The 20,029-nt window shown below is 44.2% G+C and overlaps 1 protein-coding gene and 1 pseudogene across 1 annotated transcript in view; one reads left to right on the top strand and one right to left on the bottom strand.

Moving 5' to 3' along the window:
* LOC138998469 (zinc finger protein 211-like) overlaps window positions 1-6,681 on the top strand; it is a 232,099-nt gene extending 225,418 nt beyond the window's left edge. The window contains exons 3-4 of the mRNA XM_070400587.1: window positions 689-812; window positions 2,529-6,681. Coding sequence (XP_070256688.1) covers window positions 692-812; window positions 2,529-3,757 — 1,350 coding nt within the window. The 5' untranslated portion in view covers window positions 689-691 and the 3' untranslated portion in view covers window positions 3,758-6,681. The remainder of the gene's footprint in view (window positions 1-688; window positions 813-2,528) is intronic.
* Window positions 6,682-10,976: 4,295 nt separating this feature from the next.
* Window positions 10,977-12,252, bottom strand: LOC138998470 (pleckstrin homology domain-containing family A member 2 pseudogene; annotated as a pseudogene).
* Window positions 12,253-20,029: the final 7,777 nt, after the last annotated feature.

Here is a 20,029-nt window from a genome sequence, read left to right as displayed (position 1 = left end):
GGCTGATACAGTGATCAATAGGAATGGGATAGCATACATCAGTGTCACCTGGGCTGGAAAATCTCTACTGGCTTGGGGAAGGGAGAAGGGTAAGAGAGAAATACATACAGAGGAGGTGAGTTAGAATGTTGAAAAGACGGTGATTAGAAAACATCCTCTCCTCTTCATGGCACATATGTGTTATCTTTGAAGATGTGACTCTCAGAATGAAGCTGCATGAGAGAAGTGGGATACAAAAAAGTATGTGGGAAATGTGGTGAAAGTGTTGGCCTCAGCACCCTAGGATTGGAATCAAAAGGGTGACGAGTGATGCCATGTTTTTCGGGGTCTTGATGGGAGAAGATGTTGGACAACAAGGATATTGCCCCACAAGACCAGTGTCAAATCACTCACATGTGTGTTTTTGATAAACATTTCTATACCCTATGTTGGTGACACCCATTGCATTGACCCTAAATGTGAGGCACTGAGGTCAGGTATAATCAATCTGGACATCGGCTCTATTGTTGTGGGAAGACACAGTATCAGTAGGAATATAAGGATATAGTGACTCTGATGGGTTCAAGGCCAGCTCTTTTCTGTGATGTGGGAGTGGAGGGAGCAGATGGATATGGAGAGTGGAAAGTATGATGAAATTAAAGCCTACGAGAGAAGCTGATCATGGATTGAACTGTCTCCATTACGACAGGATATGAACTTTGAGGACGTGGCCATTGCCTTCTCTCAGGAGGAGTGGGGGCTCCTTGATGAGGCTCAGAGACTTCTGTGCTACGATGTGATGCTGGAAGTGTTTGCAGTGGTATCATCTGTAGGTAAGACCTTCACATCTCTCCTAGTGTCCTGAAGTGATGTCCTCTCTTCATTTGTTTTCCAAATGTAGCTTTCTCTCTCCCACAGCCAGACCATGGGCTAGTTTTCCCAACTGTCCTATATGTGCTGTGGCTTCCAGTGCTGACTTGTGGTGTGTAGAGATCCCTGAGCAAAGGACTCCATGAATAACCCTCAAAAGCATTGCATCAAATAGTGCAGGAAGTGTCCAGGAATCAGGATTGTTGCAGAAAGCTTAATGGGTCCCACCTCAAACTTCCTTTTCCTGTGAGGAGGACTATGTCCACATGCATGGCTTCCACTTCTGACCCCTTTCTCAGCTAAAGACTGTTTGTGACTATGCCAGGTTATGGTCTTTACTTACATGAACTACGGGCAGTTCTTTTTTTTTTTTTAATATATTATTGATTTTTTTATAGAGAAGAAGGGAGAGGGACAGAGAATTAGAAACGTCAATGAGAGAGATCAATCAGCTGCCTCCTGCACGCCCCCTACTGGGGACGTGCCCGCAACCCAAGTACATGCCCTTGACCGGAATCGAACCCGGGACCCTTCAGTCCGCAGGCCGACACTTTATCCACTGTGCCAACCGGTTCGGCATGGGCAGTTCTTGTAAGACATTCCTTCCATTGTTTGTGATGTTGTGTTACTTGGGTACTATTACATGTTGTGTTGGTCAGGGCCAATGCTGGCTGCTCACCTTTGTTGCCTTTCAGTAAAACTCAGAAGATTTGTGTTTTATGTACTTGTGCAGCAGAAGGTGCAGAGAGAATCCTAGTTTTTTTTTCACAGGATGAACTTACAGGAAGATCTAAGACTCTGGTTCTCAACCTTATGGCCGTTTAAAATACAGTTCCTCATGTTGTGACCCAACCATAAAATTATTTTCATTGCTTCTTCTTAAGTATACTATTGCTACTGTTATGAATCATAATGTAAATATCTGATATGCATGATGGTCTTAGATTACCCCTGGGAAAGTGTCATTCGACCGCCAAAGGGATCCAGACCCACAGATTGAGAACCGATGATCTAAGAGGTAGTTGAGCCGGGTTGAGGTGCACCTGGAAGAGCTTTGTCCTAAGGGCTGTGTTTAGAGAATAGTAGGAACCTGCTCACGTCCAACAGAGTTTAGGTTGAAATGCCACAGGCAGCAGCTCATTTCTACCTTTTCATTCCCATGCTTGACACTTTGCTGACTTCTCTTTTGATCTGTGACGTCCTGGATTTTAGCTACCTTTACCTCTGTGGCCTTTTTGCATCCCCTGTGCACTTGTAAGGCTCTCTGCAGTATTCTGAAATCTTAACCTGCACACGTGTTTTGAGATGCACACACGTGCTTACGTAGTCAACACAACCTCCTCATTACTTGAATTTTACTTGGAATAAGATGCAATCAACCTTCGGCACAGCTTGCCCATGTCACCAGCAGACAAGACCAGCTGAACACTGTTAGCAGAAGAATGAGCAGATGATCCAGCTTCTAATCCATGCGGTACTTGCCATGTTTGTTTATATTTTGTTTGGGATCTTCCCCGTTTCATGATCTTCAGTAGCACAGAACTTCACAGGAGCATCTTATATATTCTTCCTACAGATATGTTACTGTCAGACAATTGCATGGAATCAACGTCTTGTAAAGGCACTTCTCCCTGTCACCACCGTGGACATTCATTTTGGCACGATTTTTCTGTTTTCAGGTTGTTGGCATAAAACAGATGATGTAGATGCCTGTTCTGAGCAGAATGCATCCATAGAAGGAGAGTCACTGGTCAGTGCTTCTAAGACAGCACCAACAACCCAGAAGAGCCATCTTTGTGGGAGGTGTTTCTCTGTGCTAAAAGATATTCTGCACCTGACTGAGTCACAAGCAGCAGTCTTTGAGCAGAAAGCCTTCTTCAGTGATGCATGTGTGAGAGACTTGTGTTTCAGTGCAAACTCTCACCAGCAACAGCGGGAAGTCAGTGGAGAGAAGCCCTGGAAAGAAGCTGTGGACAGAGCCTCATTTGTGAACTGGTGCAGCTTCTACTTACCTGGTCTGCCTTCAACCAGTAGGGAGGTTGGGGAAGACTTCACAGCCATCTCAGAGCTTCTCCAGAACCAGGCCACTCTCAGAACTGAGGAGCCATACAGGGGCAGTGAGATTTCACAGGAATTACTCAATAGAAACAGGCATCAGCAATGGAATAAATGTGAAAAAGCTGCCAGCCACAACCAGAATCTTGTTCAAGATCAGGGTATTTGCTCTGGAGAAGTGAAATATGAGTGCAATATATGTGGGAAAGTTTTCAGATGTATCTTTAAGCTCAATCGACATAGGAGAGTTCACACTGGAGAAAAGTCCTATCAGTGTATTGACCATGGAATGTCCTTCCATCAGTCTTCCCTCACTAAACACCACAGAGTTCACACTGGAGAAAAACCCTACAAATGTGTTGAATGTGGACAGTCTTTTAGGCGCAGTTACCACCTTTTTATACATGAGAGAGTTCACACTGGAGAAAAGCCCCATCAATGTAGTGATTGTGGGAAATGCTTCAGTTATAGCTCTTACCTTATTAGACACCACAGAGTTCACACTGGAGAAAAACCTTATGAGTGTAGTTACTGTGGGAAGTCATTCAGGCAAATCTCTACTCTCAATAACCACCAGAGAGTTCACACTGGAGAAAAACCATATGAGTGTAGTGAATGCGGGAAGTCATTCAGGCAAATCTCTACTTTCAATAATCATCAGCGAGTTCACACTGGAGAAAAACCATATGAGTGTAGTGAATGTGGGAAGTCATTCAAGTATGTCTCTAATCTCAACAAACATCAGAGAGTTCACACTTCAGAAAAGCCATATGAGTGTAGTGAATGTGGGAAGTCATTCAGTCAAACCTCGGCTCTCAAACATCAGAGTTCACACTGGAGAAAAACCGTATGAGTGAGGTGAGTGTGGGAAGTCATTCAAGGATGTCTCTTACCTCAATAAACATCAGAGAGTTCACACTGGAGAAAAGCCATATGAGTGTAGTGATTGTGGAAAGTCCTTTAGCAGAAGCTCTACTCTCATTAGACACCACCGAATACACCCCGGAAAGGCACCTCATGAGTTTATTGAATGTGGGAAATCTTTTTTCTACAAGTCTTTCCTCGTTCAACACTTGAAAGTACACACTGTAGAAAAGCTTTAAATGTGCAGGGAATATTTTATCTTTCTCACTCCGAATACCAATACCAATGGAGAAACTTTTACACTCATTTACCTGAATAGGAATCCCTTTTTTCAGAACATACACTCTGCTGGATAAATTCCTTATAAGTTTAACATACAATAGAGGTTTTCAGAAACTGCATTGCACCTGCTAACCCACTCAGTCCTACTACCTGATTGATGTCACTGCGAGTATTTGTGGGGAAACCATTTCACTCCTACCACCTGGCTCACCTTTAGTGTGTGCATCACTCACAGCCTCTGCAGACTCTGGGGTTGTTCTTGAGAATATCATGAATATTCCAAGCTCCTGGTGGACCTTCACTTCTTTCTGTCTGACTAGAGAATTGATCTGACCCAGGTTTTGTCAAAAGCCCCCTACCTCAGCTAAGAAGTGCTACCTTTCAGGGACATGGTGGTTCTCACTTTATGCTGTGGGGAATTGTTTCAGGTTCCCATTCACCATCCTGCAAACCTCTTGCTGTCCTTTGCTCTGGTTTATGATCTTTATGTAAAGGTGTTTTTTCTTTGGTACCTTTAATTTTGTTGGTTGTATTCTTTCCCTGGGATGATTGACAGGAAAGTAGTGATCTGTTAGTATGGACAGGTGAATAGATATGGTGGGTCCCAAACTTTCTGTGCTTTTGAAGGCACCGCTTGATGGCAGAAAATCACTCTTTGTTCAATTTTGGCTGATTTTGTATTGCCGACCAAGGCCTTGAGAGAAAGTGTGCATGACTTTGTGGTTCTAATTAGCTGTCTGGTGTCTCTTTTATTGTAGAGGTCATTGGTCACCCTGAATAGGCAGTGTATATTGTGCTCTGTGAACAATATGAATTATATTCTCTGTGCACAGTATCTATTACTTAAGTGTCAGCAATGTTTAGGGGAACTGCTGTCCACGTGCTGTAAAGAGGCCATGTGTCATGTTGTATGAGATTTCATAGGCCGGTGTCATTTGTTGTAAGACTCTGAGATGGAATTAGTATCTACACTTATAAAAGACAAACATGCAAATTGCCATACCTGTGCTAGCCTTAAGCCAAACCCACCAGCCAATCAGAGCGGCTATATGCAAATTACTCCAACAAAGATGGCCGTTAATTTGCAGATACCAGCTGGGAGCGAAGACTGAAGACAACATGGAAGCGAAGTGCTACAGAAGAGAGCAAAGTAGAGGCGGCGGAGACAGGAATGAAGCCAAGACTGCGGAGGCAGGAGTTGGGAGGGGAAACCCAGCCACAGCAGGTGGGAGTGGAAGGGGTAACCCAGCCTGATCGGCTGGGAGCGGGAGGGCAAACCCAGCAGCAGCGGCTGGGAGCTGGAGAGGAAACACAGCTTGAGCGGTGGGAGCAGGAGGGGAAGCCCGTCTCAGTGGGTTTTCCTCCCTTCTCTGCTTCATACCAGCTGCAGGAAGCCCTATAGCTCGCAGGAATTTTCCTGCAACGGGCCTCTAGTTGGGACATAAACACTGTTTCCATAGTCATGGGAGACACTGCAGTTAAACTAGATGAAAAGTGCCTCTTCTGTACATAAATCCAAAATTACCCTGGGGCCTGTGGCTTGTATGATATTTGTGACATTCTGAGGACCCCCATAGCTATTTCCTTTAGCTGAAGTCACTGGCAGAGAAAATAATCTAATGGTTTTGTGGATTCCCCTGGTCCCTCTATGGTGTTCACCTCAAGGTTGTTGCTCAACAGGCAAGACCTCAAATCTAGAGGAAGCATAATGCTGTAATCAGTCCCAGGATGTATCTTTTATAACCAGTCAGCATTCCTGTTGATTCCAAAGGCAATAGTCTTCACTACTTGCCAACATTTGCTGCCTCTGAGGCAAGGGTGTTCCCCCCAGAAAATGAGAACTGACATGCAACAAAGTACACCTTTCTCATGTGTGCTATCTGGTGAGCCCTGACATAGAGATAAAGCTCTGAAACCAACACATGTGAAATAAACCCACCTGTAACTCATACCCAGGGTGGGGCAGTAATGGACTCACAGATTTAAGTTCAAAAAACACAGAGATTATTCTTTTAAAAATATCTTAGAAAATACTTTTATTCTTTTTTGGGGGGAGGGAGAGTGAAGCAAGGGGAATAGAGATATAAACATAGATCTGCTGAACTCCTTCACATCCCCTACTGGGGATCCATTTGGGGATGTGCGCTGACCTGGAATCAAACCAGAGACCTTTCAGTGAATGGGATAATACCTAACCAGCTGAGGACACTGGATGAGGCAGAGTTTATTCCTGTATTATTGTTATTAATTAATGTATTATTTTCCACAGCAAGAACTCTAAACCTACTTTTTGCTTCATCCTATATTTTCCTAATACCCTGTTATCTCTCTTTCTGCGCTTCTTGGCTCTCCATGCAGTCATGGATTTTTCTTTTCTTTTTTTTCTTTTTTACAATAGAATCATTCATATTGTTCATAATTTTATAGGCACTATTTGATGTGTTCTCTTTTACACATTCTGGTTTCCTCCATGCTATGCTGTTATTTTGAGATTCAACACAAATGCTTATGTGAAAAATTTATTTAATTCTGAATAGTACTGTGTTCTGTTAATAATCACTTTATCTATTGACCTGTCTATGTTTTTTCTTATTTCCTGCATTTGGGTATTAATAAATAAATATTCTGGGACTATTTGCATTCAGTTCTCTATATACACATATGTTTTACTTATCAAAATGTTGTGTAGATAGATTAATGTTTTACATTTAAGATATGTGGAACTGTGAGCCAATATGGTCATTCCCTTTGCCTTCCCTCTAACCCACAGTATATAAAAATTCCAGTTTTTCTGCTACCCTGCCAGGACATACAATGGTTAACCTTTTCAAATAGTAACCCTGGGAAATGCATATATTGGTAACTCACTTTCGTTGTAATTCCATCTACCTAAGAATTTTTTTTTTTCAGTATCCTCATGTTTTTATTACTAAACAAGCCCCAAAACAGTTTTAGAAAATTAACTTTTTGCTACATACCAATTCAGAGAGCACATAACATGAGAAGCACAACTGTTTCCATGCACTCAGCTCAGTAGTTACAGCGAGTGCGTTTCACAGCTGAAACCACTGGTTCAAAACACAGAATCGTGCCACACCTTCCTAAGCAGTGGGGAAAGGAATCAAACAGTTCAAACTCTGCCTAGATGAGTGATGGTAATTGACTGTTGCAGGCAACACGCAGAGAGAAAGGGAATGGGTAGAAATGATTTAATAAATGTAACCATTTCTGACATGTTCAAAGTTTATCAATGAAGCTGATTTGGGAAACTCCATTACCAAAATATTGTTACCTCCATATGCTTGTTTATTTAGTTGTCAGTGCAAATAGACATCAAATCCCACTGCTCCAGTACTGAGCCTGCTATTTATTTACTGGGTCCTTTTAGCCTATGGCAGAGCAGTTCTACTCAAAAAAAGTGGGGGAAAAAAGCAACTTGTAAGTGAACTACAAAACTGGACCTTAAATCTACTTTCTCATGGGAATCTTCCAGGGTCCTACCCAGAAACAGATGTGTAATTCCAACATTTTGACCAGAGGTCACTCTACTTAATGTATGTTTATGTTGTCTCACAGTATGCAAAAAGCCCAATTCTGTTTACCATCAACTGACTTAAGAGAGCAAATCCATAAGCTTTCAAAAGCAGTGGTGAATAGTTCAGCTCTAGGGAAGACCACCTGAAGTAGTTACATATAGAGTGAGTCAAGACGCCGCCAAATGTCATAAAAACAGCACAACTCAGAAGTTTTTATTCCATGAAGAAAATGCAGTACCTTTTTTAGTTCCTTTTATTTTATTTTTTAAAACTCAGTTTTATTCCAGAGCCTATGCATTTAACTACTAACCTATAGTGCATCCCTACCCTATTTTTTGCTTTGCTTCCATTTTATACATTTAAAACTAAATGCTTTTGTCGTACACATACCACCTTTGGCTCACATGTGTAGTGACATTAAAAGGCTGTGCTGTGAAATTGGCCAGAAGGTAAGAAATATGGACACAAAAGGAATTCTGAAATAAGGTTTGAGAATGAGAATGCTTTCAGGCTTCACTGAAGATAATTATGTTTACCTGGTGTTGGAACTACATTAATATGTTCGAACATGGAATTTCTAAGAAATTGCCAACTGGAGTTCCTGTTTTCCCCCATCATGATAATATAATTTGGATTTATAAGCATGTGCAATTTAACACATTCTCATAAAAGACTAATGAATAAGAAACATATCAGCTTATTATAATGACCAATTAATGTAGCAGTAGTATTCTAGAAGAGTTTACTTTTAAAGAGAGAGAGAAATGGATAGATTTTTACAATTTACACACCAAAAGGTGGCACCTTTCCATGAGTTAGGGAATGTTTAAAGAGACCTCAAAAGTCTCTAAATTATTTCCATTCATTCAGTATGACTTCTTGTGCACTTATTAGCCAAATAATTTTCTTGAGGAAAACTGAAAAATGAAACCAGAGACAAAGAGCTTTAAGAATTTGGAATGACTTTTGGAAGTAGGCTACTTGAAGTATGTTGTAACCTCCACCACTCACAAATAAATAATTCCCAAACCAAGGGTTTCTAAGGACAAAAGTGTATAAGAGTCTGGAGAGAGAGAGAGAGAGAGAGAGACCGACCAACTGCCGGAAGCCGATCCATCCTTGCTGCTTGACACAGTCGCTGCAGGAAAGAAACATCTGCACAGCATATGTTTCAATGGACCTGGCGTATATAGCATATTGTTCTTAATATGTTTGCTCTCCTTAGCGCCATGTGTTTTAACCAAGGTCACCTCTCCGAGAAAGGTTGTTTCCCCAGGTGGGGATTTTTCCCTGAGGTTAGGGAGGGGATACAACCCCTTAATTAAGTGCCAGGCGGGTAGTTAAGCTACATAATCTTTACTCCCTGGAATGGAGATAAGAAACACCCTAACCTTTGTAATAGAAATTGACAGGATTAAAATCGGCTGGTATAAATACGGATGTAACAAGACAATAAAGATCAGATCCTCATCGTTTCCTAACCAGAACTCGGACCAGAACTTTGGCTGGAGATCCTGGCTAGAGGTCCTGACTAGGCTGCTGATCAACAGAAGGCTGTCTTCGTGTCATTCCTTCTTCGCCGACTCTGTCTACACCTTTGGGGACCCCTGGACCCGCTGGGATTGGACCCCAGCAACCGACCCAGTAGTAGATTTTCTTTTTATACCAGGACCACTATGCCAAGCAGTTTAAGTGAAGTATAGCTCCAACACAGTGCAGTCAAGAATAGTTCTCAACATGACATGGACTTCAAGGAAAGAATGGCTCCTGAAAGAAACATAACATTTCCCTCAAGTTCCTAAGGATTTTCTGATCACATCTTTTCACCTCTGCATTAGATGTGGACATAAGCAGGGAAAGGGATTTACTTAGGTAAAAATACTTCTCTTAGTCTCTTCCACAAGTCATTAATTTTATAATTTAAAGATATAATTAACTGACCTAGCTGATAACAGTTATAGACAGAAATGAGTTACCTTGTCTTTCCCTTTAGGGAACCCTGAGCAGTTCACCATATAAGTTGGATAGACAAATCCTTCCAGGGACCCCAGAAATAGTTTTTTGTTTTGTTTTTTTGCCAAATGGAAGAAGGCACACCCTGAAATTTGGGTGGGAAATGCAATCTATGCTTTTCTACCTGGGCCATCTCTAGTCAGCAATGCATAGCCTCTAAATCAGTGTTTCTATGCAGTTTCTATTTTATTAAAAATATAAATATCTATCAAGATTATCTTTCTATCTCTCTGCTCTTAAGTACACAGAACACCTCATCAGATTACAAGGTCAGATCATGCAAGAACATTAGGCTTCTTTCAAAGGACAACACAAACAATAAAAAGAAAGCAAATATGCCAGGGCACACAATATTACAGCGCTTACACTTAGACTACTGTTGGACCATGAAAAACGAGCTGTGAGGCAGGATTCAAGATGATGTCTGTGCTAAAACAGACCTTTTCTTCTGTTTGGAAAATATGGATCAAGAAAACTTAGCTGGATGAACTCTAATCCATCTCTTCCCAGCATCTGCTTCACAGCAAATCTAAGACTCTAAAATAGAGATCTGATCTATCACACAGTGAATTATCATACAAGTGTCAACTCCCCACACATTCCACCTAACACCGTATCAAGGGAAATGCCTGTTCTGTTCTCAACAGTCATAACATTTAACACTGATAAACCCATCCTTGGGGCTGGACCCAGAAACCAAGTGGGCAGGTCTGTCACTCACACCGACAGTATTTGGGGTCAAAGAACATCTACATGAGAACAGAGTCGTTCCCAAAATTGATGTATTGGATGGATCATTCCCCATTCCTTACAAGAGGTCCCTATTTCGTTCTCTATGGGGATCTGCCCTGATGGATTAGCCCCCAGATTTTAACACCTCCCCTTAGAATGGATCCCAGGGAAGCGGAGCCTGGGTCTCCACCTCTCCTCTCTCTGTTTAGGTGGGTTTCCACCCTTCTACTTCACAGTCACACTTCAGCCAATACAGAGGAATAGGATAAAGCCAGATGACTGGCCTAAGATTCCGTGTCTGTCCTGAAAACAAAGGGAAGGAACTAAAACTAGGACAAGGAAGTAAAACTTGGTTAGGGACGAAATTGGACTTCCAATCTTCTCTCATCAGGACGACCTTTCAATAGTCGAACAAGAGGCAACCTGATCTCCATTGAGCATAACCTAGTGATTTTCCCAAATTAAACACACCACGTGGATATTTCTTTTTAAAAAGCCAGCTGGATGGGCCCCTCCCATAGAGCATCCAAAGGAATATGAGCGGCATAAAGGCCTCTGACTATCCTCCGACAGATAGAAAAACAGAGTCATGGCCTCCTTTGCTTGAGTCCTCCCCGTCCCTCCCTCCCTGGGCACTATGCCTCATCACACATCAGAAGTCCGTATGTTCTCATCATCAAGGTTGAACATAAATGGCTTCTCCTTGGGGTGCTGGGGCTCCGATCGGTGCCTTATCCGGGAGCTGGGCAATGCCCCGGAAGTATTGCTCTCCCCAAGTCGAGACGTGAACAGAGTCCTCAAGAGTCTCTTCAGATGGATGTAGCTTTTCCCCAGCCTGCGGGACAGGTGTCCAGGGCTGCCAGGAGGAGGCCACCGAGGGGGCTTTGCAGAGGGCTTTCTTCTCTTCCACAGGTGGCCGTCCTCTGCTGAAGACAGAGTTGGGCCCACCCGACAGGCTGGAGCTTCCAGAGCGAGTCAGAGAAATGGACCGAGAAAAGGCCATTTCTCTGGGGTGGCACTTGAGGGCCTGGACAGCTGCCCTGATCTCTTTAATCCAGCTGTGCATGTCTTCTGGACTGTCCACCTGTACACAGAAGGTCCTGGAGCTTGTGATGATTTCAAACAGGTTGTCCCGCATTAAGAGATCCCCAGATTTGACCAGACACTCACGGGTCCTGAGGACATCCTTGAGAAATATCGTGCGCAGTGCTTCTCGGTCCTGCTCACACTTGAAGTAGCAGATGCTGGAGTCATCAAGCGCAAAGAAGTGACGTTTCCAGCTCTTCCGCACATTCCCTTGCTTCACGCAGTAGCCGCTCTTGATGAAGGGGTGGCCAGTGGATACCCAGCAGCCTGTCGTGGGAATGTAACTCTGAGACCTTCGAAGGATGGCGTGGGACCCTGGCTCACCCCCTTCCTGCCCGTCCCCACCATTCTGGTTGATGGGCGTGTGGACCACCGCCCCTCCGATGATCCCTGTCTTGTAGGCCACCTGCGGCTTCTTCTCCAGGGCCGCAGGAGCTGCTGGGCTTTTGAGCACTTCCGTCGTCAGAGGCAGGTTCCCAGCTTTGGGTACAGTGATTTTGCTGGCTCGGTTCAGAGCTTCAACCCAGTCCTTCAGATCTTTCTGGTCATTGGCTTGAAGAAAATACCTCTGAGAGAGGGCATTGTTGACAAAGCAAAATGGAATCTTTGGTTTCTGCTTTGGGGTGGCTATGCTCACCTTCGAGATGTAGGTCAGCTGCAAAGATCCAACAGCTCCTGCCCCAATTGCCAGGTTCTGGGGGTTGTCCATGTACCAGAGAAGGTAGGGGGCCTGGGTGTCCAGAATGAAGTACCTCCGCAGAAACTTGCCACTGTTCTCATTCTCCTCGATGGCCAGAAACCCACAGATTCGGTTCTGCCAATCCACAGAAGGCATTCCTGGGCTCTGCTCACATCCCCCCCGCCGCGCAGGGGCCGGGCTCGGGCAGGGTGCGGGGTTACATCGGGGTGCGACGCGCCCCTCCCGCAGGGCCAGCCCTCTTCTGAGGTTTCTTTATCTCGCCACCAAACTCTCGGTGCCTCTGGCTCCTCTCGCTCTGGTCCCCCACCCCGCCCCCTCCTTCCCTCTTGTCTCTGGGCTCTTTTTTCCAGGTTAATTACGTTTCGCATTAAAGCAAAACGCAGCCCCGGATGTGAGTACAATGCTCCGCCGAGCCCGCAGGGGGAGGAGAGGCTACCTAAGAATTTTTTAAGGTGAACATTTTTTCATACATTTCTTTGCACGGTCTTCATCTGCTTTGTTAAAATGTCTGCTGGTAATCCTTTTCAAATTGTTTCAATAAATTTATTATTTTAACTGAAAGAGGACTGTGAGGATGTAAGACATGTGCTTAAATTTCCCTCATTCCTCAGTGACTCAAGTGCCTCTTTGCCATATGGAATCATCGGTTTTGATCCGGGAAGGAAAATTGTTTTACTCAGTTTTAATGCTATGTACAACTGAAGTCAACTCATACCATATGCTTATACATTTAATCTGCATTGTTAACGTTCAGAGCCGCTCTTATTTAAGTCTAAGCATTCAGTAATATATTAAATGATATGGAGGTTTATATTATTTGTCTATTTCCTGGTTAAATACTCTCATCGTGGTCAGTTTTAAAATGCCAAAATGATAGCACTGATAATGGACATGATATGATATTTCAGTAGCACATCATTGTATTTTATTCCCAACACATTGATAGAGTAGCAAAAAAATATGCTTCTGAACTTTCCTAATAACACAGTAAAATTATTGGAATCCCCAAGTTTTAAACCTTTCTTAAAATTTGATTTAAGTACAACTGATTTAAATCATACATTCAAAAAATATTTTAATTGATTTCAGGGAAGAACGGGGAGGAAGAGAGAGAAACATCAATGATGAGAGAGAATCACTGGTAGGCTGCATCCTGTACCTCCATTCTCCCTGGGAAATGAGCCTGCAATCCATTTATGTGCCCTTAAACCATGGCCTTCTGGTTCATAGGTCAATGATCAACCAATGAGACACACCAGCTGGGCTAGAGTATTTTAAAAATTTTTCAATATATATAACTTTTATTATTTTTTTAAAATATATTTTATTGATTTTTTAGAGAGAGGAAGTCAAGGGATAGAGAGTTCGAAACGTCGATTGATCAGTTGCCTCCTGCACAACCCTCCTGGGGATGTGCTCCCAACCAACATACATGCCCTTGTCCTGAAACAAACCTGGGACCTTTCAGTCTGCAAGCCTTTGCTCTATCCACTGAGCCAAAAACAGTTAGGGCTGTAATTTTTATTATTGATAGTATTACAGATGTCTCTCATTTCCCCCTGTATACATATTCTTTGGTGGATCTATTCCATACCTGCCCTTCCCCTCCCCTCAGAGATCTATCAGTATGAACCCGTTAAGCAGACCTCCAGTCCTGTCCTCCAGCACCACTTGTGGGGCCTCAACGCCAATACTCACCAAGGTCATTGGCTGAGATGAGACGTCCCCTGGGTCATTGCAAAAACTACATTACCCAGGAAACACGGCGCCAGAGTCATCCGGGTAAGGAGCATTTTGGTGCTCTCACATCCGGTTAGGGCGGGACTTCCTCCTCGTGGCGGTCATTTTGAACTCTTCTGTGGGTGCAGAGACTCAGGAGCTTCAGTGGTTGGTGGCGAGTAGCAGGAGGTGTTGGAGGCAGCGGCCCCGCTGGGCAGGGTGTGTCTGAGGCTTGTTGACCCCAAACCGGCGGGATTGGGGTCCCCGTGCCTCCCCGACTCCTCTCCGCTCACACAGTTTGACTCAGCGTCACCCCATTGAACCCTCCAGCCTCTGTTCCCGGCGCCGCTCGGGTCCCGCAGCCCAGGGCGCAGCGTCCAGCACAGTGAGTCCTCGTGGGGGACCCGGGGTGTGAGGCGGGAGGAGGGCGACGGGCTGTGGGGCCGCCGGGTGAGGCCGTGGGGGGACTGAGCCGGGAGGTGGGGACACCCAGGCCTGGTTTGTGTCTAAAGGCGACAAAGCGGACGAGAGGCGGGTCCCGGGAGGAGTTTTACTTTCATGCTCAGGGCGACGGGGCTGCGGGTGGTTGTGAACAGCAGAGGATGAGGCTGAGATGCGGGTCTAAACGTTCCCCTAACGCCCAGAGGAGGAGCGGCCTCCAGGAGAGAGGGCGGCAGTGAGGGCGGGAGGAGGGGCTGTGAACACAGCGACCCGGCAGGAGGCGCCCTGAGGGAGGGGCATCTCTGCCTCGCTGGACCTCGGGCCTGAGCCCCTGGGTCCTGGGGTGGGTGCCGGGCCCTCAGCAGCCCTTTAGTTCCCACAGGTTCCTGCAGGTGAGAGCCGCTGAGGGGACTGGGCTGTGGGGGTGTCAGGGCCTCACACTATCGTGGCCTCTGAGACAGTGGGGTCCTGGGACTGTCCAGCCCCTCTTCTCGGGGGACCTTGGACCTGGGGACCTTGAAGGGACACCAAGCCCAGAACCCTAAGTCCAGGGTCAGATGAGGGGCACCTGATTTTGGCAGCCAGTGGAATTGTGTGTGACAGGTCCTTCCATGCATGGGTTCCAGAATGTGCAAAGGCTTGGAGTGAAGACTCAGCTGATCAGGGACGAGCAGGTGTCCATTTTTAAAAAAGAGGAACTGGAAACAGTGGGACAGGAATCAAGTGCAGAGGAGCTTTGTGACCACTTGGGTTTCTGTTCAGCTGGTGATGGGGTCATTGGGGTAATTGGTCAGTAGAGCAGGTGACCTGTCCCAGGTCTCATTAGACTCCCTGTGGCTGCAGCATGATGCACAGTATGGGTGTGAGGACGGTGGTAGAAAGCCGAGGATGGAAGCTGCTGTGATAGTGTTGGTGAGTGTGATGGTAACTGGAGCACATGGTGGTTGTGGATGTGGAAGAAACAGTTTCATTATGGATCAGGGTTTTAGGTGGACACCTGGATTTTCTAATTTTGAGGATTGGAGAGAGGGGTAGAGGTTTGGATTTAGTACCTGATGGTATGAAAGCACCATCAACTGACATGGAAAAATTCATGGGAAAAGTAATGTTCATGAAGAATATAAAATCCTTTATTTTTTGCTTTTTAGGATATGCTATATTTCAGAGGCCAGTTCATGACCACTTGGAACTCTGAGGAGTACTTCCAGATGAAGACTACTTAGAAAAAATATTAAAGTGTATGGATCAGGCATGAGTTGTAGATCACATTTTTTTTTTTTTATTGGAGGTGGAAGAGTAATTCAAAAATGGTGAGACTGGCTGGTGCATATTTACTTCTATTTTTAATTGATTTCAGAGAGGAAAGGAGAGAGAGAGATAGAAACATCAATAATGAGAGAATCACCGAACAGCTGCCTCCTGCACGCCCCTCCCCACTGGGGTAATCAAGCCCATAACCTGGGCATGTACCCCCCCACCCCCGGTCGGAACCAAACCTGTAACCCTTTACTCCGCAGGCCAATGGTCTATCCACAGAGCCAAACCAGCCAGGGCCATATTTAATTCTTAAACGCTCACCAGCATTTCTTGTGATCTTTGTGTGGCCTGGTGTGTTGCATCCAGTTTGGTAGATTTGCTTATGGGCAGCAGTGGGCATCTGTGAGACTCACAGGGCATGGGGTAGAGGACCATAGGCAGTGGGACTTGAGTACTGAAGGCTGTGAGTTAAGAAGGGGCATCAAGTGCAGCAGCAGTAGAATTGGGCTCTGAATAACTGAGATCTGATGTGGTTCTCAATAGGTTAGGAGGTTGAAGGCTGTGTCTTTGGGAGGGAGGCCTTATAGCAGAACTGAAGGCTGTGTGTTGGGTGTAGGCATTCAGAGTCAGAATAGTACTTGATAATGTTTGAACTTGCCATGCAGTCTCTGGAACACACATGCTGATTAATGACTAAGACCAAGGAGATGTCTATGGGAGCTCCGGTACGGGAGTGCAGGTGTGAGAGAGGTGTGGGAGAAGGAGTGATGTGCTCTTGGAGAGGGAGTGTGAGTTCATGGCCACAGATCCCTGATATTGACACAGAGGGAATGAGGTTGAGTCCATTTCTGCTGTTAACTGTATGATACAACATGGGGAATTGTACGGTAATTCCTGAAAAGACGGTGGTGTTGTGGCGCTATATGCCAGGTCCACAATTCAGGTGTCATATAGGTGCACAGCTGCTTGTTGTTGTGGGGCTGTTATAGTGATCAATAGGAATGCGATAGCAGACATCAGTGTCACCTGGGCTTGAAATTGTCTACTGGATTTTGGAAGAGAGAAGGGTAAGAGAGAAATATATTACAGAGGAGGTGAGTTAGCATGTTGAAAAAAAGGTGATTAGAAAACATCCCCTCCTCTACATAGCTTATATGTGTTGTCTTTGAAGTTGTGACTCTGGGAATGAAGCTGTGTGAGAGAAGTGGGATACAAAGAATTATGTGGAGCAGGCAGCAAAAAGTGTTGGCCTCAGCACCCTAGGACTGGAATTGAAAGGGTGACGAGTGATGCCATGTTTTTCGGGGTCTTGGAGGCGGAATCTGTGGGACAACAAGGATATTGCTACACAAGACCAGTGTCAAATCACTCACATGTCTCTTTACGGCCAACATTTATCTGTCCCTGTATGGTGACACCCATTGCATTGACCCTAAATGCGAGCCCCTGATGTCAGGTATAATCAATCTGGGCATCTGCTTTATGGCTGTGGGAAGACACAGTATCAGTAGGAATATAAGAAGAGAGTGACTGATGGATGCAAGGCCTGCTGTCTTCTGTGATATGGGAGTAGATGAGCAGATGGATATGGAGAGTGGGAAGTATGATGAAAGAAAAAGGCTAGGAGAGAAGCTGATCATGGACTGAACTGTCCCCATTACGACAGGATATGAACTTTGAGGACATGGCCATTGGCTTCTCTCAGGAGGTGTGGGGGCTCCTTGATGAGGCTCAGAGACATATGTACTGCGATGTGATGCTGCAGCCTGCTGTCATGTCGGCCGCCATCTTGGATCTCTCACATTCAGTTCTTTATATACATGTGTGTTTTACTTATCTGTTACAGTGTAAGTGCGTGTTTTACTTTTGAAGATATGCAGAACTGTGATCTAAAATGGTCATTCCCTTTGACTTCCCAGACACACAATAATGAAAATTCTAGTTGTTTTTTCTTTATTCATGTGAGCTCATGAGATGTTTTATACTTTTAAATTGTGTGCCCAAAAATCAGTATAGTGTTAACTTGTTTTGTTTTAAAACCATTTCCACAAAAAATTTTTATGGTGAGCATTTCTTTATGCATTTATACACCTTGTCTTTATCTCTTTGTTGTAAGAAACCACTGCACTCGGACCAGCTGTCTTTATCTATTTGTTAAAAAATCTGGTCAGAAACTTTTGCAGTTTTTAAAATGAAGTTAGGATTTACCCGATAGGAGGACTATTCAGCATCTAAGACAGCTGTGGGCAAACTACGGCCCATGGGCTGGATCTGGCCCGTTTGAAATGAATAAAACTAAAAAAAAAAAAAAAAAAAAAAAAAAAAAGGCCGTACCCTTTTATGTAATGATGTTTACTTTGAATTTATATTAGTTCACACAAACACTCCATCCATGCTTTTGTTCCGGCCTCCGGTCCAGTTTAAGAACCCATTGTGGCCCTCGAGTCAAAAAGTTTGCCCACCCCTGATCTAAGACATCTGTATTCACTTCACTCATTCCTTAAAGACACAACTGATTTCTTTGCCATTTGGAACTATAAAATTTTTTAAATATATTTTATTGTTTTTTTACAAAGAGGAAGGGTGAGGGATAGAGAGTTAGAAACATCGATGAGAGAGAAACATCGATCAGCTGCTTCCTGCACACCCCCTACTGGGGATATGCCCACAACCAAGGTACATGCCCTTGACTGGAATCGAACCTGGGACCCTTGAGTCCGCAGGCCGACACTCTATCCACTGAACCAAACTGGTTAGGGCTGGAACTATAAATTTTTAATACTGGAAGCCAAATTGTTTTTTTTCCCCAAATTTTATCTTATGCACAATTTAATGCCCACTTGCATGATACACTTTTAAATTTAATCTCTGTTGCTAGCATTCTCCACCATTCACTTTAAGTCAAAGCATTCAATAGTACATTACGTGAAGTTAAGTATTGTATTATTTGTCAATTTTCCTGGTGTTAAATACTCTCATCATGATCAGTTTTAAACTGACAAAATGATGGCACTGAGCATGGGCCTGCTAAGATATTTCAGTAGCAAATCATTATATATTATTTCCAACATGCTGATATAGTAGGTACAAATATACTCAAGAACATTCGTGGTAAAGTACTAAAATAATGTGAAGTGGCAACTTTTAAACATACTAAACTTTGATGTAAGTATAATTGATTTAAAACATACAGTGGGGCCTTGACTTATGAGTGTCCCGACTAACGAGTTTTTTTGAGATATGAGCTGTCTCTCGGCCGATTTTTTGCTTTGAGTTGCAAGCTCAAAAAAATTCGGGTTACAAGCCAGCTTCAGATACCCCACCGCTAGTTGGCGCAGCTAACGTCACAGTGATTTGACATTCGAGTGATTTGAGTTATGAGCTCCGTCACGGAACGAATTAAACTCGTAAGTCAAGGCTCCACTGTATATTCAAAAAATATATTTTTATTGATTTCAGAGAAGAAGGGAGGGGGGTAGAGAGAGAGAGAGAGAAACATCAAAGATGTTTCAATGATAGACTGCCTCCTGCAAGCACCACAGTATGTATCCACCCACCACCTGAGCATGTGTCCTAACCAGAAATCCATCAGAGACCTGCAGGGTCATAGGTTAACACTCAACCACTGAACCACACCACCTGGGCTCTCCTAAGATTTTCAGGGATCCCACTCACCTGTAACCAGGGTAGCAGTGAGCAGTGGCAGCTCATCCTGGGCTAACACCCAGGATCTGCACTCAAGGCCTCCTTTTCTCTGAATGTCCAGTGAGCTAACAGCAGCCTCACTTTGGCTCATTTATTTCGCACTATGTTTCTAAAGTGGCAAAGGAGCCACACCCAGTCCCTGTGCTGTTGCTTGTTCTATCATAGGGCCTTCCTTTTTTATTACCCCCAGCTTTAATTAATGTACTCTCAAAATATTCAGGACTCATCTTGTGAAATCTTTTCTAACATGAAATAATGAACTCAAACTCTACAGACCAAGCTGAGGCAGACCCACTGCAGGGTGTTTCCTGTTTCCGAACACAGTTATGCCTGGACATCTTCTATAAAGAGAGACCCAGGCATTATTTTGTTTAGAGCACTTAGGGGAAAACATGATGGCCCTCATTCACCTCGGTGTTGTTGACTCAAATCAATCTATTTTTAAAAAATATATATTTTATTGGTTTTTTTTACAGAGAGGAAGGGAGAGGGATAGAGAGTTAGAAACATCAATGAGAGAGAAACATCTATCTACTGCCTCCTGCACACCCCCACTGGGAATGTGCTGGCAACTGAGGTACATGCCCCTGACTGGAATTGAACCCAGTTCCCTTCAGTTCGCAGGCCGACGCTCTATCCACTGAGCCAAACTGGTTACAGTGACTCAAATCAATCTTAACACTATTCGATTTTTTAGGGAGAGGGAGATGGAGAAACATCAATGATGAGAGAGAATCATTGATCCGTTGCCTCATGCGTGCCCCTTCTGGGAAAGAGCCCCCAACCTGGT

Source organism: Myotis yumanensis, unplaced genomic scaffold, assembly GCF_028538775.1.
Source record: "Myotis yumanensis isolate MYYU_CA2020_CCGP unplaced genomic scaffold, mMyoYum1.0.hap1 SCAF_20, whole genome shotgun sequence".
Taxonomy (NCBI): Eukaryota; Metazoa; Chordata; class Mammalia; order Chiroptera; family Vespertilionidae; genus Myotis; species Myotis yumanensis.
Note: the sequence above shows the minus strand (reverse complement) of the source record. Positions and strands in the feature narration are given on the sequence as shown.